At 56.8% G+C, this 19,064-nt stretch overlaps 2 protein-coding genes across 7 annotated transcripts in view; one reads left to right on the forward strand and one right to left on the reverse strand.

Moving 5' to 3' along the window:
- The window catches only part of Slc38a10 (solute carrier family 38 member 10), a 40,883-nt gene extending 26,776 nt beyond the window's left edge, over window positions 1-14,107 (forward strand). For 2 of the 4 annotated variants that reach the window (XM_076870914.2, XM_076870916.2), the window contains 6 exons: window positions 2,505-2,661; window positions 7,567-7,734; window positions 8,050-8,517; window positions 9,053-9,172; window positions 12,127-12,300; window positions 12,494-14,107. In XM_076870914.2, the coding sequence (XP_076727029.2) occupies window positions 2,505-2,661; window positions 7,567-7,734; window positions 8,050-8,517; window positions 9,053-9,172; window positions 12,127-12,300; window positions 12,494-13,599 (2,193 nt within the window). In that variant the 3' untranslated portion in view covers window positions 13,600-14,107. The other 2 variants (XM_076870915.2, XM_076870917.2) reach the window with 2 other exon arrangements.
- Window positions 14,108-15,638: 1,531 nt separating this feature from the next.
- On the reverse strand, window positions 15,639-19,004 carry Ndufaf8 (NADH:ubiquinone oxidoreductase complex assembly factor 8). 3 transcript variants are annotated; one of them, XR_013155631.1, is made up of 5 exons: window positions 18,849-19,004; window positions 18,629-18,739; window positions 17,957-18,039; window positions 17,368-17,534; window positions 15,639-16,790 (listed from the first exon to the last, which is right to left on the reverse strand). XR_013155631.1 is itself a non-coding variant. In XM_077110570.1 (4 exons), the coding sequence occupies exons 1-4, from the start codon at window positions 18,930-18,932 to the stop codon at window positions 16,775-16,777; spliced, it is 294 nt and encodes a 97-aa protein (XP_076966685.1). In that variant the 5' UTR covers window positions 18,933-19,004; the 3' UTR covers window positions 15,639-16,774. The 3 variants fall into 3 exon arrangements, 2 of the variants coding, with proteins under 2 accessions (XP_076966685.1, XP_076727033.1); XM_077110570.1 differs by lacking the exon at window positions 17,368-17,534; XM_076870918.2 differs by lacking the exons at window positions 17,368-17,534; window positions 17,957-18,039 and having other exon boundaries at window positions 16,537-16,790.
- Window positions 19,005-19,064: the final 60 nt, after the last annotated feature.

A 19,064-nucleotide genomic window follows, 5' to 3' on the forward strand; every position in this document is an offset into this window, starting at 1 on the left:
AGCAGAACTTCCAAGATGGATTTGCACCTCTCCCAGCTGGCTCTGTGGCTGTGTAAAGAGGTGTCGCTGCCAGAATCTCAGTCAGCAGGGTGCTCTGAGGTAGACGGCTGGCAGGCAAGGCCCGCTTATCCACTGGGTCCCCTGCTTCAAAAGCAGCTTTTCTGTCATGCACTAGGCTGTGTCTCCTGGCACAGTGCTGGAGGCTGGACTGGGCATCTAGAGGCCAGGTTGGGTTCCTCTCTGAGCCTGAGGCTGCACTCGGCGGGCTGCTCCCTCCCCAGGTTCCCAGTTGTTCCGTCCCTGCTGAATGTTAGAGCTCAGAGCTTCATTCTCTTTCTTATTCAGGACTCCCAAGGGAACCATGATGGCTCCTCTGCAAATGGTCAGCAGTTAGACCTCACATTTCAGAGCGAGGACCTTCCGCCCTTACTATCCTTTGCCTGACATTTTTTTTTTTTTTTTAGACTGGGAGTTGAACCCAGGAGCACTTAACCCACTGAGCTACATCCCCAGCCGCGTTTTATATTTTATTTAGAGACAGGGTCTCGCTGAATTGCTTAGGGCCTCACTAATTTGCTGAGGCTGGCTTTGAACTTGAAATCCTCCTGCCTCAGCCTCCTGAGCCACTGGAATTACAGGTGTATGCCACTGCACACATCTCTCTGCCATTTAGTAGAAGCTGCAACTGGAGGGCAGGGAGCCTTGATTTAGGACAGGCTATGCAGGCAGGGTGGAGGGGTCACAAGGCCTGCTGTCTGATGTCTTCAGTGCCATGCTGGCTTAGGTTACCCACTGGCAGCTGCTGTTCATGTGGACTGTTGCCACTCCTCCCTGCAGGGAGCTGGTGGTCTCAGGAGGTGGATATTTCCTCCTTTTTATTAGCCTAAGAAGACCCAGCTCACTATCAGATGACGTCCTTGTCTGTAAATGTTTTTGCAGATATTCATGCAACAGCTGAGGCTGGGTCTTCACAGACTTTTAGGAAAACACTTTGGTCCCAGTGGGGTCAGGAGCTTTAATCTCTGTGCTTAGTAGAGCTTCTGAGTCCTCAGTCCCAGGGACCAGTTCAGATAGCATCCCCCTGGCACCTGGGCAGCCCTGCTATTACCTGACAGGCTGGCTGGCTGCAGTTCCTGCCGTGGGGCCTATGGGCTCCCCATGAGCCCTGCACAGCCATGAGGCAGGCTGGGACTGGCCCTCTGTGCTCCAGGGCATCCATGAATGTGGGAGCAGCTCAGGGTGTCTGGTGGCGGAGAAGCAAGTGGACTTTCCCCTGAGGTGTCTCTTCTGAGTTGGTCATGATCCCGCTTGAGAGTCTTCTTTCCCCGTGGGAATCTGCCTTCTGTGATTGCCAGACCCAGGTGGCCTCACCACTGCTGAGCTGCTGTTCTTTCAGGCAGCTGGCCCTTCAGAAGAGGACTGGAGTTAGGGCTCTTGAGACCTCAAGCAGTTGATGAGTGAGGGTCCCTTCAGCTGGGCAGGAAGGCCACTCTCTGGCCTCTGTTGCAGAACCATCATAGCAGGAGTTTCTGCCCCTGGAGGGCTGAGGCAGGTCAGTAGTAGCAGCACCCACTGCTGAGGTGGCACAGGTACGCAGGCAGAGAACTGGCCCAGCAGGTGCCCGTTTTGCAACAGGAGTTGGAATTGGGTGAGGAGGAGTTGGTGGGACTGAAGGCCTTAGAGTCAACCATGGGTCCTTCAGGAGGAGGCAGGGCCCCTTGAATGCAGCTCATGGGGACACTGATGGGCACCACCACACAACTGAGAAAGGAGGTGCTGTCTTTCCGAGTCTGGCCTGGCAGGGTTTCCCACCTTGCCAGCTCTGGGCATGTTTAGCCTACTGTTGGGCGTCAGATGTGGGTGATGTGGGGGAAGGTGTGTCCATACCTGTGTGGCCTGCATCCTTGGTACAGGGCCCACTCTGGGGGGGTTGTGCAGGAGTGTGTACCTGGAGGATGGTAGGTTTAAGAGACACCTGGCTTGGGCAGGTGTCCTGAGATCCTTGCTCCTGTTCCATGGTGGTCAGGAGACTGCCCTCCCCAGGAGGCTGGATCAAGGCTTGGGTCTCTGCCTCCATCGCACATATAGCACCCCTGCTTTCCCGAGGCTCCTCTCATGCCTGCAGCTCTCCAAAGTGTTCCCACTCCACCCTCATGCCCCAGCCCTTCCGCCCTGCCGAGGCAGCTCCACAGGCCTGACTCATGACCCAGCTGACAGGACCCATGGGCACCCAGACCACCTGGGTTGACGAGGGAGTCGTGGCTTGTCAGTGTCCCGTCACAGCCCCTGATGTCATCTGGTTTGCGGGAGGCAGGCTGTCTCCCCTGGATGTCACTGTCAGGACCCGTGCCTACCTGTGCTGCCCTCCCAGAGGGCTGCTTCATACCACTGTCCTCCCTCCTTCCTCCCTCACTCCATCCCTGGGCTTCCACTGCAAGAGGAAGTTTTCACAGCAGTGTGTGGGGACTGCCGTGACACCTCCTGTCTTGGGGTTTTTCATCCAGGTGGTGCTGTGGGTCGGCCTGGGTGTCCTGGTGGTCAGCACACTCACCACCCTGTCCGTGAGCGAGGAGGCCCCTGTGGACTTGGCAAAGGAAACTCCTGGTAGCCGACATGGGGAGGTCGAGGGAGCTAAGAAGGCGGAGGTGGCCCGGCTCTCAGGTATGCGTCCAGGTCCCAGCCCTAGCCCACTGAGCCTTCTCGGGATCAGTGGCCACTGCATCGTCTCAGGGTCACGGGCTGCCTCTCAGCTCTGCTCGGAGTGTTTTACGTCTCCAGCAGCAGCCTCCATCCAGTGGGTGATAGACCTGGCAGAGGGCTGCTGTCTGGGACTCACAGACCTGGCCTGTGAAGGCCTCTTTCCACAGAGGCTGGCCGGTGTGCGGGGGCACTGGGTGGTGTAGCGCCAGCCTGGGACAGGCTGAGCCCCAGCACCTGGCTCCTGGGTGCGCTGGCAGGTGTGTAAATCCGTGGGGGTTTTATTTTGAGGATGTAAATTTTGAGGCATTTTTTCCTCAGTAGAGTGAGCAATTGTGTCTCAGCTTTGTTTCCTGTTACTTATTGTTTATCAGTCATCGATAGCACTGCATCCCACACTGCCCACCAGCTGCAGGTCCCCGCAGAGTCCTGGTGGTGCTCTCAGCCCCATCTGTGCCACATCACGTGGGGGTGCAGGGGTGTTTTATTATGGCACGTGGAGTACCCAGAAGTGTGTCTGGGCCAGTCTCTGACAGACCCCCAGGCTTTCCCAGACACAGGTGGGAGGGTAACGCAGGGAGGGCCCACAGGCTGGCAGACCCCATCCAGCTCCATGCCTGCCCAGCAGCTCCAGGTGGCATTGGGGGTGCTAGCAGGTGGTGTTCCCTGTGCTGGCCTTCATTCTGGGGCTTCCATCCCTGAGACCAGGTGCCACACCAGGGTGCATCTGTGGGTGGTCAGTCAAGAGACTTGGGTCCATACACCAGGTTTCTGTCCAGCCTGCAGCTCTGAGGAGGCCGTGCTGGGGGAGCAGTGCTCTCCATGTTGGTGGATTCCAGGTCACCATGAGGATGCCTGTCCTTAGTGGACAGAAGACACAGGTCCGTTGAAGGGACCCCGGCAACCTGGCATGCCCACTGGCCTACCCAGGCACTTGGAGATGTAGCCTCAGCACAAGCCTAAGATGGGCCATTCCTGCATTCTGGGATACCGTTCCTGGGCTTCCATAGCCCTTCCCCAGCATTGTCACCTTGTAAAACTGTCCTGGGAGCTCCCTGGCCCTCTGCTCTGGACAGCCCTGTGCAAGGAACAGCTTCAGGAGCTTTCTTCTGTCTTCCTTGGTTGGCAGAAGCAGGTGAGAAGGTTCTTCCGTCCCAGTTCCTTGCAGTCAAGAGGCTGAGAAGCAGACACGGCCTGCCAGGCAGGTGCTGAGGGAGGGCAGGCTGGGCCCAGAGAAGCCAAGCGTCGTGTTAAGCAGCCACAGGTTGCTGTGCACCGCCTTGCCTCAGTGGTGACGACTAGACTGGGAGGAGGTGCGCTAGAGGAGGTGGCTAGTGCGTGCTCACCCCCGTGGGTAGCCTGGATCAGTCCCTGCTGGGAAAGGCCAGTCTGAAGCTATCTGAGCTGTTGGGTATAAAGCAGGTGCTGATGCCGAGGGGATCTAGTGATGGGGGTCCTGGCGACCAGAGCTGACTTCTGGTCATGCCTTTCCCAGTTCGACCAGAGCTGACTTCTGGTCATGCCTTTCCCAGTTCAGTGCAGGTCTGCCTGGTGATGAGCTTCCTGGTTGATCAGCGCTGGGCTCCTGTCCTGTGGAGTTGTGTTGTCTCTGGTTGGGGACAGTGTCTGCATCTTGTCATTGCATGCCGCATGCTCACTTGAGGCCCTCCACCACCCCTTCTGGTCTTCATTTCTTCCCTGAGACTAATGCGTGGCCCCCAGAGCCTCATGCCCGCAACTCCTCTGTCTTCTAGCCGCCAGTCACCCCTGTACCGAAGGGCTGCCTCCTTGGGTGTAGCTGGGGGCCTGGAAACTTCACCAGCCTGTGCCCATGAGCTGCACCACCAGCAGGAACAGAGCGTCTGGCCTTCTGATGTTGAGGAGACCACAGATGGAACCTGCCTGCTCTGCTGAGAGCCCTTCCATGGACTCAGTCCTGCCTTCACGTGGGACACGTGGGACTGGCAGGTGCAGCCCAGGCCTCACAAAGGCCCTTGGCAAGCATGGCTGTGTCCCTGAAAAGGCTCATGGAGACAATTAAGAAAAGCTGATTAGGCCATTTGCCTGTCTGGAAGCCCTCTGAGGGTCTGGGTTGCGTAGGGGTCCTGGAGTGTTGCAGCTCTACCTTGAACCCGGCCATGTGCCCATCTAGCTTCCCTCTCACCTTCCCCGCCCCCCGCTCATGCATACTGGCCATAGTCTTGGCCCACACCCTGGTGCCTGCGCCTGTCCCCTCTCCCCAGCAGTGGGGAGGCTGTGTGGCCTTGTGGGAAGAGGAGGTGGGCCTGCACTTCAGCCTGCTTGCAGCCACAGCTGCCTACCTGTGGGTGCTGATGCAGAGGTGACCTCGGCCTGAGTGGGCCACACATCTGTGCCTTCAGCTGGTGGGATCTCTCTCACTCCATCATTGTTTGTTCCTGATGGTCTACCATAACCTCATTGCTGCCCACACCCTGAGGGTCGGAGAGCCTCTGAGCACCTTTGACAGAGCATCAGGACACCGAGGGCGAGACCTGCTGTCACATGTTCCTCTGCTCTCTCCTTAAACGGGCAGTGCTTCCTTGCCCCTGCTGAGCAGGTTCTAAAAGTCCTTGTTCTGACCCAGCTGGATCAGACTATACCTCTAATCCCAGCTACTTGGGAGTTTGGAGCGGCGGGTCACAAGTTCAAGACCAGCCTGAGCAACTGAGATCCTATCTCAACCTAAAAAACAAGAAAGACTGGTGATGTAACGCAGTGTAAGCTCCTGACCACACGTGTGTGACCTGGGCCACCTTGTTGCCTCTGAAGATTGACCCTTCCCATTGGTCACCTGGCAGACACCCTGCTTGTAAAGAAAAGCGTGAGGGTCCAGCATCCCTCTCCTTGCTGGCACCCCAACATTGCACTGCTGGCCCTGGGCACCAGCCTAGGCCTCTGAGCATCAGGAGTCAGCCCTCTGACCCTGCGGCTCACGTAGCAGCCACATCCAGAGGCGGTTTTTTTTTTTAATTTTTTAGTTTTAGGTGGACACAATATTTTATTTTTATGTGGTGTTGAGAATCGAACCCAGTGCCCTGCGCACGCCAGGCGAGTGTGCTACCGCTTGAGCCACATCCCCAGCCCAGAGTTTTTTTAATATTTATTTTTTAGTTGTAGTTGGACACAATACTTTTATTTTTATTTATTTATTTTCATGTGGTGCTGAGGATCGAACCCAGGGCCTCGCACATGCTAGGGGAGCATGCTAGGCGAGCACTCTACCGCTGAGCCCCAGCCCCAGCCCCAGCCCCAGAAGGCGGGGTTTTAAGCAGCCCTTCCTGGGTAGCAGGTTAGCACAGCCACAGCAAGGAGGGCAGCAGCGGGGCAGGCTGGCTCTGACCAGAGCTGGTGGAGCCTGTCCCCGCTCCATGCAGAGGCCTTGGGTCCCGAGTCTCCAATGTGGCTCTGGTGGGAGCTCGTCCTTGGGCTGCAGGGACAGCCGCAGCATTACAGAGGGGATACTTTCCATCTGTACTGACCACAGGACACAGTGGTGGTGCCCAGAAGCAGAACGCTCCAGCCCTGTGAGGCTCCTCCCAGAGCCCAGTCAGTGACCAAGCTGGCTGACTGCTCAGCCTGAGGACAGACAGGTTTGTCTCCTGCTAGAAAGCCGCTGCTCAGGGGCACCTGTTCTGGGGAGAGTGGGCTTCTCTTTGTTTCACGTCCTTCCTCCCAGCCCTTTATCAACTCTGCACTCTGCTGGAAGCCCCTTTTTTGAATTTTTCTTGTAGATGTAGATGAACAGCATGCCTTTATTTTTTTTAATGTGGTGCTGAGGATTGAACCCAGTACCTTCCACGTGCAAAGCAAGCGCTTTTCACTGCTACAGCCCCAGCCCTGGAAGCTCCCCTTAACCTGTGGTTCTTCCTGTTCATTCACAGGGCTTCTGCCAGGGGGCTAATTGTATGCTGGGGACTGGTGCGTTGTCACTTGCCTGAGTTTGTCACCCGGTGGCGCTGTAGAGCTTTCTGTGAGGCATTCCAGCACAGGAGGTGCCAGCCTCCAGTTTGTTAAGGACTCTTGAGCCCCAAATGGACGGTACCTTTACACCTGGCTCATGTGTGTCCGGTTCTGCTTCCCTTGTCTAAGTGTCAGTCGGCTGCCACGTAAGGCTGATGTGGAGCTGAGGCGGCTCCTCCTTTTCCCCTCTGATGGGCCCATGGACGAATCCTCTCCGCACGGCATCTCATGGGTCCCTGGGCCTCTGGGAGGAAGGGGTTCTGATTTCCAGAGTTGTTTTTCCCTAATAGGTTCTTTGGATTCTGCCATGCTCGCCTAAAACATAGAAAGTGGCCATTTTAGGTGGAGGTGGTTCCTCCTGGGCTCTGTTGGACCCCTCTCGGTGGCCTGCTGGCCCCTGCACTGTGGCTTGCAGTGGGATGCAGCGCTAGGACAATAAAGAGCTTTCCTTGTGCTGTTGTCCTTTTGAAGTGAGTTTCCCCCTCAGCAGTAAGATGTTCACAGGATTGCAGGTTAGCACTCCTAATGTTTCCCTTAGAGGAAGGGTAGGAGAGTTTGGGCAGGTCATCCTGCAAAGGGGACCCTCTGTAGACAGCCCATCCATGGGTTCATGCTGCCACCTGGTGGTCATGGCCGAGCATTACATGGAGTGGTCTGTGCCATTAGGTGTAAATTGCATTTTGACATATTTTTGTTATGAATACACATGAAAAATGACAGTTTTCTTTGCTATTTAGCTGTTAATGATTGAGCTGGGAAAAATGGCTGCTGAGGCTCTGGCACTCGACTGGGAAATGTGGTCATGATCCCAGAGAGCCACCTGCTCCCTGTGCTGATTGACAGGCAGCTGGGTGGAGGGTGGTTCAGCTTGCTGTGCTGTGTTTACAGTCCAGGATCCCCCTGTGAACATGGCCGAGGATGGCCGAGAAAAGCCAAAGCTGCCCGAGGAGAAGGAGGACCTGGAGCAGGCCCAGATTAAAGGCCCCGTGAATGTGCCTGGAGAGGAAGATGCCAAGGAGAAGCAAGAGGCCGCACAACTTGATCGCCCTGGTCAAGGTGGGTGGCACTGGCCACTGGGAACAGAGAGGGACCCCAGTCCTCGTGGAGGGACACTGAAGACTGCGCATCTTCCCTGGGCCCAGCCTTAGGTCCTGCGTCCAGCACTCTCGGTCTCTCCATTCTCTGCTTGCCACTGCTTCCCTTGTAGCTTTCCAGAGTGGTGTCAGACCTTGGCTGATGTGGTGGGCTAGCAGCAGGTGGTGCTGTTGGGTGCTTCACCCTGATGAGAACTGGAGCCAGTTCAGGTTCCCTGGGAAGTGAAAGTGGGTACCGCTTGCTCAGCCTGACCCCCCAATCTCCCTGTCCTTTCAGGCATTGCTGTCCCCATGGGTGAGGCCCACCGCCATGAGCCTCCTGTGCCTCATGACAAGGTGGTGGTGGATGAAGGTCAAGACCGAGAAGGGCCAGGAGAGAGCAAGTTGCCTTCCAGACGCACGGATGCAGGGGCTCCTGAGGACAAGGGGCAGATGGCGCTGCCTCTGCCTGAATCAGAGAGAGAGAGGAGGGAGCCTGAGAGGGGAGAGGCAGGGAGAAGACCTGAACAGGCCCAGGTCCTGGAGGAAGCAGGTGGTCTTCCCGAAAGTCTCCAGAAGCTTCCAGAAGGAAATGACCAACCAGATGTCCAGCCTGGGAAGGACGAGTATGGGCCAGGCAACAGAGATCTGCACCCAGGGCCCCAGGCTGTGATCTCTGCAGATCAGAAGGTCCTGGCCGCAGTTGGAGGGGAGCCTCCACGAGGTGCTGTGGGGAACACGGAGAAGCCTGTAGAGAGTGGCCCTGGTGGGTGTCAGCCAGCTTACCTTGGGGAGCTCCCGCGGGGTGGGCTTGGGAATGGGCAGGAGGGACTGATTACTCTCTCTCATTTCACAAGATCAGCGTGTGAATGTAGCAGCCCCTTCAGCAGCTGGTGGGGAAGGAAGAGTCTGGTGGCTTGACAGCTACTATAGTGTCTGTCACACAGTTGTTTGCAGACCACTAAATGTCAGGTGCCACGCTGTTCTGGTGTGTCTGGGTGCACACTGGGGACGGCTCGGGAGCGCTTGACAGGTAACACATTGTTAAGTGCCCGTCTAAGAGCTAGTTAGGACGCGGCTTGCATTTTAATTGGCAAAGGTAGTTAACATTGGCTCACTGCCACAAGCCTATGAGATTGTTAAATATTTTTTTATTACTTCCCTGGTAATCATCAGGTTGAATATAAACTGCTGACAGGCTGGGGGGGGCTACGTCGGGGAATCGTTTAAGGAAACATCTGCTGCCTCCTTTGTCCCCCACCCTGAGCATTTTGCAAAACCTGAGCCTCCTGTATGTGCAGGTGGGAAGGCGCCCCTCCCAGCGCAGAGGCCAGCTCCTGGGGCCGGCCTGCAGCCAGAGCCTCGTGAGCAGAGGGATGTAGAACCCCCAGGCGGAGACCAAGCAGGCAGCAAGCTGGAGGGTAAGGCCTGAGCATGTCCCCCCAGTTCCCCAGGGTAAGGTTGGGGAGAGGCTGGGGTGGTCCCTGGAGCCCATCAGGTCCCTGCTTCTGCTCACCTCCATTTCTCTAAGGAAGTGCCCTCTGCAGCCCTCTTCTGTCTCCCCCTTGGGGCTTTCTCCTGGCCCTTCTATGAAGAAGTGCTTTTTTATCTCCCTTCTCCCCTTCAAAAAGAACCTGCCATGGTGCCTCGTGGCTTGAAATTGCCCTTTTATTTTACCTTAAAGCAGGCAGGTTGCTGCTTCCAGCACTCAGAGTTGGAGCCACCCAGGGTGGGTGTTAGCATACCCAGGTGTAAAGACTCACTTTAAGGCTGTGCTTTGCCTGGGGCCGCCTTGTGGGGTTGTGACCCTGTGGTCCTCACAGGGTCCCTTCCTGCCCATCTCGTGCTGTAAAGGACTGTCCCCTGCCCCCTAAAGCTTGGCCATGCCTTTCCTGGCTTTGAACCCTACCTACCTCATCCTAAGTGCTCCCTGGCAGAGGAGGAGGTGGTGGCCCCCTAGTGGCCTGCTAGTGAGGGCCCCTCTTGCTGACTTTGGTGACGAAGCCTCCTAGGTCGGCCAACTCACGTCACCATTCCCTCAGGACACAGCTGGGAGGTTGGCCCCACTGTCCTTGGGGACGGCAGGCAGCAGGTTGCTCAGCTCTCTTGGGCCAGCCTGGCACCAGCCTCAGCTGCTCTGGACATGGTGTTGCCTTGTGCTCCAGGGCCACCCTCAGGGTTGGGGAGAGAGCGGCTTTGCGCTCTGCTGGGTGCCAGCAGGCACTGTGGCAGAAGTCCTGGAAGGCAGAGCTGGGTGCATGGTGGGTTTCTGCAGGTGTGGAGTTGCTCAGAAGGCTTTCCTTTGCTGTGGCTCTTGCCTCTCTGTTGGTCTGGCTGTGCTCGTTGGTTCCAGTTTCTATGCTCTGTCATCTAAACCTATTTGATGCTTTGCTTTTTTTCTTTCTGAAAAGAGACTTTTCACAGTTTCCTATTCTGCCTTTCTTCCGTATGCCTCTCCACGGGACGAACAGCTGAAATTAAAAAGATAGTAGCAGGTAGGACCTGAAGGAGTGTGTTGGGATGCAGCGCGCTCGCGGAGGGCCTCGTGCGGGTGGCGTCGGCTGGGGAGCCCACCCAGCTGGGCCCAACACCCAGTGTTCTCGGAGACTCTCTTGCTGTGGCTCTGCTGTTCTCAGAGGACCACTGAATGGCTTCTGTGAGAGGACGGCCCGCCCACTAGAGATGGGTGTGTCACGCATTCCACACGGGGCTCCACATGTGGGCCGCCACAGCCCTTTGCCTGGTCCATTGGTTTTGGTGGGCTCTGGCTGGGTGGTCTTACCCCTCCAGTGTCTGACTTGTGTCCCGTGGGGCTTCCTACAGCATCAAGGGCCTCTTTCCTCCTTGCCCTGTCCCTCTCAGCAGAGTCCAGGGCTGGTCCTCCAGGTCCTCCAGGCATGGGGGCGTGGCTGCTCTCTTGGAACCCCACCCCAGGGGCAGGAGGGTGTCAGCAGACGTGGGACCTGATGTGACCATCATGACTTGAGACAGCCAGGGTGACGGGAGACCTGTGGCTGAGGTGGCTGGTCTGTAACCCATGGGGACAGCTCCCTAAAGGGAGATATGTGGGCGCCACTCTGGGCAAGTGTCTGGGACTGGGCAGGGAGTAGGGGCTGCCCCTCTTCCTCAGCCTCGGCATCCTTGCCACTGGCCCACAGGAGATCAGGGCAAAGCTTAGGGCTGTGTCCAGGGAACCCTCAGTGCCCCTGGCAGGATGCTGCCCTGAACTGCCGCAACCGGTCACCATGTCACTCTTGGGGAGGATGGCCTGCCGCCAGTCTGTGAGGCACACAGGGCCCTTGCTGGGCATTCTTCCGTCTGATGTGAGCCATTCCCCTGGCAGCCCTAACCCGTCATCTATCAGAGATTCTCAATTTTAATACTTGTGAAAATTTCACAAGCCACAGGTGCCTGCTGCCCACAACTGACCCTGTGCTGAAGAGTTTGCAGAAAAAAGCCAGCTCCCTGCTGACCCCATGGGTGGTGGTTTCTGGTGATGCCTGGCTCTGCATACGAACAGGGCGCAGGTGCAAGTGGACATTTGGAGCCTCCCTCCCCTCCTGTCTGTGCTATCCCATGGTTGGCCACTTCCATCCGTGGGTGTGTGCTCCCCTACGTGCCAGGGCTGCTGGGTGTCCAGGACAGCTGTGTGCTGGCCACTGGCCTATGCCTCACTGGGTCTGGCCCCCATGCTCTTCTTAATGGAAAACTGTGTTTATTCTCACCTTGGAGGAAACTTTCTTAAAGTACCAATATTCTTTTTTTTTTTTTTTTAAATATTTATTTTTTAGTTTTCGGTGGACACAACATCTTTATTTTTTATTTGTATGTGGTGCTGAGGATCGAACCCAGCGCCCCACACATGGCAGGCAAGCGTACTACCTCTTGAGCCACATCCCCAGCCCCACCAATATTCTTTTTAAAAAACTAGCTTGTTTGTCACTTTTATTTTCTTAGGTGATTGGCTTAGAACAACAGTGTGAACAATGGGGAAACCACCCACCCCAGCTGATCTTCTGGCACATTCCCAGACTTATTTGGTTTTTCTCTGGGCGCATTTTTTTCAGCAAGTACCAGGCAGGGAGCTGGGCTCTGCAGTTGTGTCTGAACCACAGCAGTGGGGGGCTAACTGGTTGGATGGCCCTGGCCACCAGGGTGTGGCTGCGGGCGGGAGCTGGCACCCAGCTAGTGGTGGGCGGGTTTCTAGGCCTCCTTGGAACTCTCACTGGCGGGAACCCTCACTGCACTCATGTGGTTGAGGTGACGGCGGCGTGGCCCTCCGCTGCTGCTCTGGGCCTTGAGGTGCGTCATGCTGGCAGCCCACCAGATGTCTGGCAGCCCAGTGTCCTGACTGTGTGCTGTGTGTGTCTACCAGAAGCCGGCAGGGCAGAGATGCTGGACCACGCTGTCCTGCTGCAGGTGATCAAAGAGCAGCAGGTGCAGCAGAAGCGCCTGCTGGATCAGCAGGAGAAGCTGCTGGCCGTGATCGAGGAGCAGCACAAGGAGATCCACCAGCAGAGGCAGGAGGATGAGGACAAGTCCAGGCCTGGTAGGCTGGCCCTGGCAGGGGGAGGGCATTAGGCATCTGGGGCTGGACCTGAGGCTTGCTGGCCTGATGTCTAGAGGGCGAGTTTAATTTTGATTTGTAATTCTTAACTTCTCGAAGTCTGTTCTTTTTAGTCCCTGCATTAGCAGCTTGTGTTCATTTCTATGGCCCAAACTAACATCAGCTTTACTTGCAGAAGACATGCAGCCAGATCCTGGAGTGGGTGTGCCCAAAGGTCAGGATAAGGAGGCCCGAGATGGGCCTGCTGGGAAGATGGAAAATGCCCCTCCACAGCTGAAGAAACCTGCACTTGGAGCTCCAGGGGATCGCCGAGCTCCACCCCGGGAACTGGGCCAGCACTCCCCAGAGAAACCCGAGGGGGCAGCAGGCAGAGACCCAGCTGGTCCTCCTGGTGGAGGATCTGACATAGAGCCGCAGGGAGCCCGGGCCAAGCTGAGAGAGGAACAGAAAGGTGCCGTGCCCGAAGTGGCCCAGGCTGTGAAAGAGCCTAAGATGGCCCAAGACTTGGAACCAGCGCCCAGGCCACACCCTGCCGGGGCCCCTGGGAGCCCAGAAGAGCATCTTGCTGGGGAGGTCTTCAGGCAAAGCCAGGACACCTTTGGCAGAGGTTCCCAAGAAAGGAAAAAAACTGGGCAGGAAGCAGCAGCCACTGGGGCCAACACACAGAAGGAGGCTGACCGGCCCATGGTAGGGGCAGTTGTAGAGGCTGGGGACCCTCATATGAAGTCCAGGCAGTTGAGCCGAGACTTGGGACCTGCCATGGACCCACCTGACAGGCCAGCAGGAGTGGACCCTCAGCCCCAAGCCATGCTAGGTCAGAAGGAACCCCAGCCCATCTCTGAGGGGGGCCACGGTGGTCACCTGGAGGCAAAAAAGGAACCCCCTGGTGGGGACCATGTACCTGGTCCTCATGAGCAGCCAAGAGCCAGGGAAGATACTGCCAACCAGGAGCCCAAGCAGAGGCCAGACCCTGAGCCTAGCCCCAGGATAGTTGCTCCTGGGGCTGAGCCGCCAGACAACCCCAAACCCAACCGAGACCTGAAGCTGCAAGCTGGCTCTGATCTTCGGAGGAGGCGACGAGATCTTGCCCCTCATCCAGAGGGGGAGCCAGCCCCAAAGGATGGGGTCATCATCAGCTTTAACCCCCTCCCTCATGTCCAGGTGAACGATCTTCGCAGTGCCCTGGATACTCAGCTCCGCCAGGCAGCAGGGGGCGCACTGCAGGTGGTTCACAGCCGGCAAATTAAACAGTTGTCTGGGGCTCTGGAGGAGGCCAGCTAGTGTCTAGCTGCGTCCCTGGTGAGTGTGAGGTCACACTTGTTTCTTCCCAGGTATTTGTCTGAGCCCCTTAGCAAGTGCTGGGAAAGCCTGAAGGACTGCCTTGTCTGCGGCTTTGTCCCCTCCCTGGCATTCTCCCTGCTTTCTCAGGGCCTCTAGGCCTCTGCAGCTGTGGGCTCTGGCTGTCCTCAAGAGGAAGAGGGTCTCACCTGTGGCCTGCTGAGGCTCTGTGACTGGCACTGCTGTGCCCAGTCAAGCAGTGCTGGTCCCACTCTCGGCCTCCGTGACACCTGCATTCTACCGTGGCCTCTGTTCCTCCAGGGGTTCCTCCCTAAGCATGCTGAGGCCTCCCCACTGGCAGGCAAAGCCCTTGGTGTGAGAGACATGCAGGGTGAGCCTTGGCCAGCTGTAGGGTGTAGCTGCTCAGAGCTTCCTGTCAATCATCCACATACTTCATGGCTTAATTAATGATGAGATTTTTAAAAAAATAAAAATACCACTGATAACTGAAGAGTCAAGTTGGCATTGAGTCACCTGAAGGAAAACCCAGTCAGGATTTGATGGGACTGGGGGTCCTGGAGGACATCATAGGACCTTCATGCTCACAGTGCAAGTGCAGCCCCAGAGGGACGCGCAGACTGCCTCATGCTTGTGGCACGTGCATGCCCACAACCAGAGCAACTTAGTGTGCCTTGCCAGCTGTGGAGTGGCACTGTCGCACCAGGTGCTATGCCTGCAGTGGGCTCGCAGCCCAACACTAGGGCTGCCTCGGCCATCGTTCTTTTTCCACTCTTACCAGTGTGGCCACCAGGGCCTTGCTGCTGGGAATTCAGGCAGGGAGGTATGAGTTTAGTTCTGTGCCTTTAACACCCCTGGCCTGGGGGGTAGGCACTTGAGGAATGCAGGGACAAGGAGCCTGGCTTGTCTTTGGGTCACGGAAGCACCCTATTTGCACCCGTCCTTGGAAGCCTGGGGAATAGGGCTGTGCGGTGCCCCCCTGCACCTGCTGAAGTCCTTAGATTTCACTGTGATCTTTTAACTTATGTCACTGGGCAGCCTGATGGCTAGAAAATGAATAGGAGTGGAGTTTCTGCAGGCCAGGCTGGGACTCCTGCTGAATGCTGCTCAAGAGGGGTGTGGATCCCAGGTCATCTCCCACCTTTTGTTCCTCACAACTCCAGATCAGCTGTGACAAGGTGAAGCACCCTCTGGGTGACCCTGGGATCAAGCTCCACAGGTTAGGATTGCTGGGGTGCGAGTTTTCTCTTGCCTTGACTTTCCTGAACATCTTACCTTCACCCAGTTTTCTTTTCCTTGCTGGACGTCATACCACCCCCACCACCCGCCCTCCTTAAGAGTCAGGGCCTCCTACCCCAATAGATGGATGTCATGACTGGGCATGTCACAGCTGCCACTGCCCTCACCTGCCCCTCAACACTTTCCTCCTGGCTATCCATCTGCCCCTTCCAATCAGCAGCCCTCCACAGGTAAGGACAGGAACTTCTTCCCCAAGAAATTGCAGACCTCTGGGTGGAGCTCTGAACAGGGCTCTGACTCCTTGGCACCAACCCTGTCTGGGTCACATGACTACTGGGAGCAGCCAGTAGTTCTGGCCAGAACTCTCAGACTGGGTCATCAGTGAGCCACCCACCAAGTCAGTTGCTGCCCTTGGCAGACAAGGGCCAGGTCCACCCCAGTGCAGACCACAGGGCAGTGGTGTCTACCTGAGGCTCCCTCCTAGAGCAGGGACGGTGCTGCCTAGTCAGTGCACAGCGCCCTGAACCAGGGCGGGAACCCGGAAGCACTGGTTTTACCGAACTCCAGCTCTCACCGGGAACCAAGACTTCTGCCTGGGCATAACGTGAGCCTGCCATGAGAGCACCAAGGTGGTCCTCGAAGCGGGGCTTGGGTTACGAGTCACCCCCACGGCAGGAACACAGCTCTTGAGAGCTCAGGTGGTGCTTAGGTGTGCATGCTCCTACCTTGCCACCTGCCAGGAGGTGCAGCAAGAGGGCCCTCATAAGACACCATTGACACTGGACTTCCAGCCCCCAGAATGAGAAAGGGTTTTTATAAACCGCTCAGTCTCTGGTATTCTTTTATGGCAGCCACACAGGGCACGCCTGAAACAGTACAAGCCTAGACAGGTCATGTGTGCAGCAGCAGACACCATTCCATCTGAGAAAGGAACACTTGAGAAGTTAGTGTTTCTGAGATGTGTGGCTGCCCTGTCCCAACACCCCAGCAGCAGCGGAGAGTCATGCCAGCACAATGTCCCTCTCTCTGGACAAGACCCAGCCTGGGTCTTGTCACAGTGGCCACTACACCCTCTTGGAAGCCACATCTTGAAGCACTTACAGCTTTGAAATAGGGTTTAGATGCAAGGCAGAGGCACAGACTTGAGTTCACAGGAGGCAGTGCCAAAGGGCCCCATCCCAGCTCTGCTCTGCCCCAGGGCCCTGAGGGGGGTGCAAGCTGTGACAAGGACAGCGTGCCCTCTCTGCCCAGCCAGTGAACAGGATGGTCCCCCACAGTGCCCAGCAGATGGTGCTCAGGCCTGTGGCTTCAGGAGTGCCAGAGTTACACTTCAGACCTTTTAGAAAGGTCCCCATGAGATGGGATGGGGAACCCATGAAGGGTTGGAAAAGGCTTGTGCTCAAGTGCACCTTGGGCTCAGGTACTCGGCAGCTGCAATCAGAACAGCCCCCTTCCTAAGTAAAATCATCTGCAGAGTGGGTCCCCTTGTGCCACTGGACTGTTATCTCTGGTGTGTCCTGGGCACTGGCTATCAGGTTCAGGGGCTTCCTTCACTACTCAGGTTAAATGCATCTGGGGAGAAGGTTCTTAAGTGGGGACCTGGTGGCAGTGTTCCATGGCCCAGACCTGCCAGCTTCTTGGGGGAGGCCAGGCCCACAGGCCACTCGCTCTGTACAATGAAGCTTAAGCTGTAGGATTTAATAGTCTTTGTTGCTGGCTTGACTACATCTTAACCTAACCCAGATCCTTACATATAATAAGTTCCTGCCCACCCAGGTTCAACCTGTTGTGAAGAAACATGCTCCAACACCCAAGAAACTTCGTTGCTCCCACCCCTTCTAGCCCCAAGAGTGTTCGCTGTGTGCCATCCAGTGGTGGTGGACGGAGGTCAGAGTGTAGGGTCCTTCCTAAGAACTTCCCTTCAAGGTTCTCTTGGCCTGAAAGATAAAAGCGTTTTGTCTGAGTGGCTTTTTTCCAAACTAGATATGGCTCAAAAGTAACAAACCCACCACAATAAATGCCTTATTTTACCAAATACCTTATGGGTGCTGGGGGAGCTGGCTGGAGCTCACCCCAGGGCTGGGTGTTCAGTTCAGCTGTTCACAGTGACCCTGACGGCCAGCACAGACCTCATTTGCCTACCCCTGAGCACCACCTGGTGGGGACCAGGCCCACACACATCTGGACACACACGGGGACACACACACACACACACACACACACACACACACACACACACACGGGCAACAGCAGCGGGAGACTATTCTCACTAGGTTCAGAGAGGGTGAAGTCACTTGTCCAGGTCACAGGGCTCCAAGGGTGCAGCAGGAATTTGAGCCCAATGACCTTTCCACCTCCTCATGTAGAACCCTGTAAAAGTGCCTTGGATCACGGGGAGGAGAGGCCCGAACCAGCTTATCGGCAGGTTTCCTCACTGTGAGAAACAACTGGGGACCCCAGCCCAAGTGAGTGAGGGCACATGCAGGGACTGCTGTGGGGAGGTCTTTACCTGACCTTGGCAAAAGAGTGTGTGTGTGGGGTCACAGATGGCCACACAACCTAAGGGTTAGCTCTTGACCAGCCACAGAGACCTACAAACAGCAGGAGCACGCCATTCTTCATCTAACACAGAGCTGCCACAAAGCTGCCTTTCCCCTCTGAAGGGCAGTGAGGCCGGGAAGCTGCCGAAAGGAACAAAGGGCAACTGCTGGTGAGTGACTGGCCTCTGGATGGGCAGCTAGTCAAGGGGCCACATGGTGGGGCAAAGCCATAAGAACTAAAAGAAGAGAGAGTTCCCTAAGCCTTCCAAAAAGGAGAACACGAACCAGATTCCTCGACCACTGCCATTCTGCCTAGGGCAGTCCTGAAACATCAAGAAGTTGCTTGGGATTCACTGAATCCTGTGAGTCTTAGCCAGCTATGGGGTTTTTTTTTGGCCCAATTCCCTGCGTTAATAGCTTCCAGTAAACAAGTAATCACTAGCATCATGACTCACCTCAGACCCCAGACTGAATTAGGGGTACCTAAGGTATATGCAACCCCAGAATAATGATGGCACAAGACCCTTGTGGTTAAAGCCCTATTGGGCCCGGTGTAGTAGTACCTGTAATCCCAGTTGCTAAGGAGGCTGAAGCAGGAGGATTGTGAGTCTAAAGCCAGCCTCAGCAACTTAGCAAGGTCCCGTCTCTAAAACAAAAAATGCAAAAAAATGGATGGGGGCGTGGCTCAGGGATTAAGTGCCCTGGGTTCAATCCCCAGTACAAAAAATTAAAAATAAATAAACAACGAAAGCCCCATTGGCAGGTGACAGCTTCCCAGTCCTGTTCTGGAACATTCACCGTGGCCCAGTCCACCAGCCTCCAGGAACCCCACTTTCACCAGGGCCTGGGTCTTTCCCCTTAAAGTATGTGGCTGTTTGTACAGGACTTTTATTGCATAAAGACCCATGGCACGGACCAGAAGATGCTGAAGCCCAGAAACAGGAAGGACGCAGGTGGAGGGGTCAGAGACAGACCAAATCTCGGACCAAGAACCGACCAGGACTCCTTGTGGAATGGTCAGCGATGAAGGGGGCGCGGGGCAGCAGCCACTAGCGCGTGCGGCAAACAGGACGCGGAGCGCGGCGCTGGGGTCCCTTCGGGCAGGACGGCCCTGGGTGACAGGCCAACGCGAGTTGGCGCGAGGGCCTTCCACCGGTCACCGCCGGTCCTCCCCGCGGCCTGAGGGAGAGAGCCCGACCCTGGGGCGGGTTGGGGCTGGGGTCGCGCCCACCTACCGCGGCGGCGAAGCAGCTCCGCAGGGCCTCGAACTCCCGCGCGCAGACATCCTTGCTAAGGCGGCCGCCGGGGGCAGTGGAGGCCTGCACGCACCTGCCATACGCTGCGGCCTGCAAGGGGAGGGCGCCGTCGGGGGCCTGACCGCGGCCATCGCCCCCCCGCCACCGCCTGCGCAGCCTTTCTGCCCCCACAGGCACGGCCCCGCCCTCGGCTCCTTACCTCGGCCGCGCAGGCCGCCAAGCGCTCGGGGAAGGCGCGGAGGCGGCTCCGCACGCGCCCCCACACCGCTCCGTTCGCCGACATGAGCGGCTCTCCCAGGCACCTCAGGGCGCCGCCATCTTAAGCCCGCCCTCTTCCGGCGTCCAGCTGTAAATCGGTCGGCGCTTCCGTGCTTAGCTTGCCCACTCTTCCAGGTTAGAGGCCTAGAGCCCCTGC

This window comes from Callospermophilus lateralis, chromosome 11 (assembly GCF_048772815.1).
Source record: "Callospermophilus lateralis isolate mCalLat2 chromosome 11, mCalLat2.hap1, whole genome shotgun sequence".
Lineage (NCBI taxonomy): Eukaryota > Metazoa > Chordata > Mammalia > Rodentia > Sciuridae > Callospermophilus > Callospermophilus lateralis.